Source organism: Oreochromis aureus, linkage group 8 (genome assembly GCF_013358895.1).
Source record: "Oreochromis aureus strain Israel breed Guangdong linkage group 8, ZZ_aureus, whole genome shotgun sequence".
Classification (NCBI taxonomy): domain Eukaryota; kingdom Metazoa; phylum Chordata; class Actinopteri; order Cichliformes; family Cichlidae; genus Oreochromis; species Oreochromis aureus.
In genome coordinates, this window is record NC_052949.1 from 14,910,979 (window position 1) to 14,917,607 (window position 6,629).

At 43.9% G+C, this 6,629-nt stretch overlaps 1 protein-coding gene across 1 annotated transcript; it reads left to right on the plus strand.

Moving 5' to 3' along the window:
* The first annotated feature begins 2,945 nt into the window (after positions 1–2,945).
* adrb1 (adrenoceptor beta 1) lies at positions 2,946–6,085 on the plus strand. Its single transcript, XM_031751959.2, has one exon. The coding sequence runs from the start codon at positions 3,994–3,996 to the stop codon at positions 5,185–5,187; it is 1,194 nt and encodes a 397-aa protein (XP_031607819.1). The 5' UTR covers positions 2,946–3,993; the 3' UTR covers positions 5,188–6,085.
* The last annotated feature ends 544 nt before the right edge of the window (positions 6,086–6,629 follow it).

A 6,629-nucleotide genomic window follows, 5' to 3' on the forward strand; every position in this document is an offset into this window, starting at 1 on the left:
GTTGATTCTGTTCTTCTGTTGGTTCTTTTCTTTTGCACAATACTGTGTAAGATCCAGAAACACTTCTTCTTTTCCAGGCCTCATATAAGGTGAACTGGGGTGAAACGCATCAGAATTTAAAATAGTTTTCAGTTCCTGCACTAGTGACTGAAATCCACATCTATGAAGGCACCATTAATGCTGAATCAAAATCTAGGTGTTGGAGCAACATATGAATCCAGCAATTGGATGCTTGGATGCCAATTTCAGCAGGACAATGTCACACCACATTCTGCACATATTCCAATAAATGGTAGTAAAAAAAAAATTCTTTGTACCAAACTGGCCTGTCTGAAGTCCAGAGTACAGAGTGTTGGCAAGAAAATAAGACGTGATGCAACACAGTTGCAAAGAAGCTCCAAACTCAACTATTTTCAGGTGTTTCTGGCAACAAATTCAAAATGAGCACATTTATTTTAACAGGTTTGTTCTTAACTACATCATCTGTCAGAATTAGTTTTGAAATTACTTTTTTTTTTCCAATTAGTTTGAAAACAAAGAGCCATTTGATTTTTCTTCCCCTTTTTGTCAGATTATTACATGTTTTTATCAAACCAAGTGAAAACTTTATTGCATTTACTGGAATCTGTGACATTATTGGGAGCTCTGTTGCATTTTATAGGAATCTTTAGGCTGCTCCTCGCTCTGCCAGAGGAGCAAAAATTACAGTTTATTGAAAAAGACATTGATAGGTAAGCTGCCCGCTTTTATCTCCATCCTTTTATCCTATCATGCCAGCAGCCTAGCTCCACATCTACAACTTGAAAATTCTTTTGTCCCCGGGGTGCACTCAGGGCTTTGTGAAAGCACTTTCTTGTTTTATGCACTCTGGGCATGGGATGAGCTGCAAAATGCTATTTAAAAACGGTCCTTTCTCTGGAAAGCTTCAAAGGTCTTTTCAGAACTGTCCCAGGGGAGCAATATTAGTGTTTTACAAAATCCCAGACTTGAGGTGGAATGTGTTGTGGGTAGCAGCGATGTGGACGGTCATCTTGTGATTCTTTTATGTGTATTTTTTTAACACGAAGATAAACTCCACAAGTTAGAACCGTCACAAAAAAAGAGCTCTTGCGTCTCAGACCTGAGGATAAATCAGAAACACAAGCAAATGAATCTGTCTTTAACCAGATACTTTAATATGCAAAGATAAACATGTCAACGACATGGTTGCTTAAGACGGGGAGCTATTATTGGCCTCCTGACTCACTCTGTCTGAGTCTTTTCCTGCTGTTTTATCCCTCTGTCCCCTCAGCTGCTTTCCTCGCTGTCATTCTGGCGGCATCATTAACCCTGTGCCACACACACACTCACAGCCTCAGTTAATATTTGGCAAACTGAAAACATCAACACAGTACATGGATAAAATACCCAGTCGGGTAAGGCGCTCGGGTCATCGAAGCTGCCACCTCTTCTCTCACTTGTGGTGGTATAACATATTAAAATGAATATTAATTTAACTGCGAGAACACCCCCCAAGTAAGGAGTTCAAATGTGAGTGATCAGATAAGAGCTTCCACCAGCACACAGCTCCTTTCACCAGCACAAAAAGGGCTTTTAAAAAGCTTTCTCAGGGGCTTGAGAGCCATGTGCCTCTTATGACACTCACAGGATGTGTGAAACTGACACTGGTTTATTGTTATTGAATTAATTGCTCGTAAAAGGTGATTTCAAAATAAAATGGCTCATTTAATATTGGCAGGGTGTTTTGGGGCCAGGCGAAGGAGAAAATTTCAGTTTCTCCACAGTTTCTTTTTTTTTTACCGCAGAAACATTTATTCACCATTCACTGTGGCTGAGTGGGCTCCATTAAGATCATATCACTGTAAGAGATAAAATATCATTGCCGTATTTCCAGGCTGCGGTGTGTGAGGAACGTTCGCTTGAAAAGCAGGTTTTCTGATGAGCAGAGCCGCTAACAAAACGCTCTGGAGCTTCACTCGAACACATCGGTTTGTCTGCCTCTGCAGAGACTCTCGAACTCAATCCATAAACGGGGAAAACCATCACTTCAAATAATGAAATCAACTTTGACCTTTGACTCTGCGCTGGTGTCAACATATGAGATCAACCAAAGATGAACCAGCAGGACTTCTCTTCAGTCCTGCATTCAAAGCTTGCACAAAGATTATGTGGGAGGTAGCTGCTGTTGAGTGGTCAAGAGCATTTCCATGAGCACGTTTTTATGAAAGTAAACGAGCTGCTGTGTGAAACTCTGAACATCTGAATTACGCTGAAGAGGTGTAAATGCTTTAAATGTGGCCGAGAAGAGGAGCCGATGCATCAGCAAAGTCAGGGAATCGTTTAAGCCTTTAACAGTCATTGTCCTGTAATGAAAGCTTCAGAAAAGGAATTTCTTCTATTTAAAAATGGACCATAGATTTTTAAAAAGGCACTAATAGGAAAAAAAAGTCTTCTCACTCCTGTTAATGCACATAGTTTTTGTTTTATGCGGTTTGATTTCAAGCTCTTGGAAATTTCTGCCACCACAGAGGAGGAAAGAAGATGAATGGAGTTTATTTATTTATTCATTTTAACCAAAAACCATAAAGAAACTATATATTTTATTTCCCACAATACAGTGAATAAAATGTGTTTTTTAGGCCCAAAACCTTCACTTTATATTCTGTTTAATGCCCCTCTGATAGGCAGGTGTACCTTTGTTGGCCTACAGTAGTGGTCAGATTTGAAGGTGGGCACCAACAATGGGTTAGTTCTTTAAAATGAACAGTGTAACTCCTGCCAGTTTGCTGAAATCCTAAATTATTTAGGGTGTAATGTCTCCATACTGGAAACTCACTTGCATAAATAAACTGTTTATGGCCTCGGAGAGCAGGCCATAAGACAAGAGGCAATGGAGAGCCCCATCAGTCCAGTGTTTTTTATAAAGTCTTGCCTGTTGACAGTAGGTTGACAGTGTTCCTGAAATGATTTTTGATTAATTTATGAATACAGTTAAAAGATGAAACAATGTTCATCCAAAGTATGAATTGTTTCTTTCCAAGTCTGTTGAAAAAAAAATGGCATCGTTACATAAGAAAATCCTTTAATCTACCTTCCTTTCATTGTTTTGTTGTTGTTTCTTTATCTTAAACGCCTTCTTTTCTTTTCTTTTTCTTTCTTTTCCTTCTTTTTTTTTTAACTAGGCTGGCTGCTAGGCTTGTCTTTCTTCCATCTCGGCCATATTTTAAAACCTGGTTCAGGTGTAGGTCAGAAAAATCATTTTTAATGACCTGGAACTGACCTGGAATGTTTATCTCTGCAATGATGCGGAATGAATAGCTGTGAGTCAACCCCTGCTTTATAGCCTTCTGTACTTGCGATTGGAGATAAGAAGTTTACCATAATACAGCTGCTGTGAAGGAAGGACCACAGATCCGTGGTTGGGCCTGACCTCATGCCCACGGAATGTATTCTTAGCGATAAAAATATAAAACTGACAAGTGGAAAAACAAATTTTGTTTGTGGTTCGCCAGTGATGAAAACAGAGAAATCCCTGTAGTTCATGTCCTGCTGGACTTCCATATTTGGTTCATCGTGTTTCCATAACCGAGAAGATTTTTTGGACCGATGATAGTTATGGACAGTTTGGGGAGTGACCATCTCCTTCTCCTGCTTAATAAACGCTTGGTTTATTCGCCCATGCGTTTGTTCCAACTGGTGAAGACACCAAAAAGAGACTGACTGAAAATTTAAGGTTCAGGTGTTTGTTTGCTTCCACAACTTCACCGCTGGGACCGTTTGCCCGCTGAGCTGCCTGATTGGTCGTGAGGAGCAATGATGTCACCGCGCGCTTTGCTGTCCCGGCCGCTTCAGCAGCCAACGCAGGCTGAGGACTCGAGAGGCGCTCCAGATGGAGTTGGCGCGCAGTGGGAGTAGAGCTATAGACTGTGAAGGCGTTGTTAGTGCTGCCTTGATGATCTCGACCTGGTTCCACTCACAGCCCAGCAGCCCGTCATGGGGGACGGTGGTGGCGCGTCCTCGCCAGTGAACTTCCAGAATGGCACGGGGAGCGAGGCGTCCGACTCACCGGGCTCCGCTGCAGCCGCGTCCGAGCAGTGGATGGCCGGCATGAGCCTGGTTATGGGTTTGATCGTCCTGTCCATCGTGTTCGGAAATATCCTGGTCATCGTGGCCATCGCCAGGACGCAGAGGCTGCAGACTCTCACCAACGTGTTCATCGTCTCGCTGGCGAGCGCGGACCTCATCATGGGGCTGCTGGTTGTGCCATTTGGCGCGGCGCTCGCGGTGCGCGGTTCGTGGCTGTATGGCACCTTTTTCTGTGAGTTCTGGATCTCCGTGGACGTTCTCTGCGTCACCGCCAGCATCGAGACCCTGTGCGTTATCGCCATAGACAGGTATGTGGCCATCACATCACCTTTCCGCTACCAAAGCTTGTTAACCAAAGCCCGGGCCAAAGCGGTGGTGTGTGTGGTGTGGGCGATCTCTGCGCTGGTCTCCTTCTTGCCCATCCTGATGCACTGGTCTCGGGACAGCGTGGACACAGACTGCTACGAGGACCCCGAATGTTGCGACTTTGTCACAAACAGAGCATACGCCATCTCCTCATCCATCATATCTTTTTACATTCCTCTCCTGGTCATGATATTTGTTTACGCCCGCGTGTACAGAGAGGCGAAAAAGCAGCTGAGGAAGATCGACAAGTGCGAGGGCAGGTTTCACAACACCTTAACCGGACTGACCTCCAAGTGCAAGAAGAGGCCGTCTAAGATCCTGGCACTCAGGGAGCAGAAAGCGCTCAAAACGCTTGGCATCATCATGGGGACGTTCACTCTGTGCTGGCTGCCCTTTTTCATAGTGAACGTCGTGAGGGTTTTTTGCGCAGAGGTGGTGGACAAGGACCTTTTCGTGTTTCTGAACTGGCTGGGGTACGTGAACTCTGCGTTTAACCCCATCATTTACTGCCGAAGCCCAGATTTCAGGAAGGCTTTTAAGAGGCTGCTGTGCTGCCCGAGGCAAGCCGACCGCAGGCTACACATTAGCTCCTGCGACCTGTCCCGATGCTCCGGCGGGTTCGTCTCCTCTCTGGAGCCCGGAACGTTGGGGATGTGGTCAGACTGCGCCGGCTTGGACAACAGTGATAGTAGCCTGGGGACCGGAAAGTTGTCTCACTCCGAATCACAGCTGTGAGAGGGGGGGACAAAGTTCAACTTCTGTTCAGGCAGATTTAGCAAAAGATAATGACAAAATAGGCGAGTTTCCTTTTGGAGACGGAGTGCGTAAGAGCCATATCATTTCAATGGGGACCTTTTCAACAACAATCATTTGAGTTCAAACACCAGGCGAAAATGCTAGAAACGTGTTTGAAAGCCATTTTTAAAGCATCAGGATAAATTATTTTCCCGAGATCTCCCTTTGGCTCAGAGAGAGACTTTAGTGTGAAAGAGAAAATCAAATTTGCTGAAATTATAGCTCATCAACCCTAAAATGAGGTGGCTGTAAAGCTTCTGTGATTAAAAACCTGTCAGGTGCCGAATTTGAAATCCGGTGAATCTGTGCATCAGCCAAAGAGTGCAGTCGCACTCCTGTGATTTATGCCTGATATAAATATAAACTTTTCAGTTTTGATTTTGTTCGATAAACAGTTGATTTCTGCATTTATGATTTATAATGGGGAAGTAAGAGTCCGATCCTCGCTCCAGGTTCGTGCGTAAAAATTCGCTCATCACCGCTCAGGCGCACTACAATAAACTGTTATTTAAAGGCACTGGATAAGAGCAAGGCATTTGTCGGAGTGACTGTATCGCAGTCATGTAGAGCTCACGAAGTATTTTACCTCACAGCCATCGGCAAGTGCAATTTGTACGACAGGTATTTGTTTATATTAAACATTCGTGTAAAATAGCCTATTTATTCCGCGCTGTCTTTTACAACTAAACGAGTAATTGTGAGGCTGATTCTAATGCCCGTTGTACATAATGTGCTGTTTAGTGCCCAAGAGGTATTTGAGCCTCTCCCTTTGTCTTTGGCTTTACATGCTGTTGTGAGGTGGTGTGTTATAATGTCTGTGAAAATAAAAGAAAGTTTTACTGTTTATTGCTGTTTAACCCATTTTCTTCTTGTTATTACTATTATTACTGTGGGAAGGTTTGACTCCACAGGGAGCTGCAGAAATTCTGAAATGCTAGAGGAGAAGTGATTGAAATGTAATCACATTCTGCAACCTCGGTTCGTTCACAATGTACAAAGAGACTAATAAGAGCAGCATTTTGTGATTAAACAGCGTGGCACCGAGAGGTAAACGGTGCTTTGCAGGATTTGTGAATTGGCGTGATGTCAGATGCTGTTGTGCTGCTGGGAGGAAGAGGAATCTGATTGGCCACCGTGGAGAAGGAGCCACGAAATCCGACTCTTGAACAATGCTTCTTGTGCACTTTAATGTTGCAGGGATAAATAGGGGTTTGTTTACATGCTTCATTAAAGTCCACTCGTGGGTGTATCGATATTGTAGGCTCAGTTCACAGCTGTCAGAGGAAACAATTGCGCACGGGGGTGAGGTGAGCCCTCTTCACGGCACACGCTCTAACTGGAAAAGCACAGGTGTTAGTGTGCTTAAAGGTGGCTCTGCTCTA

Coding starts and splice junctions, on each gene's coding strand:
- adrb1 (XM_031751959.2), top strand. CDS start 3,994: ATGGGGGACGGTGGTGGCGCGTCCTCGCCAGTGAACTTCCAGAATGGC.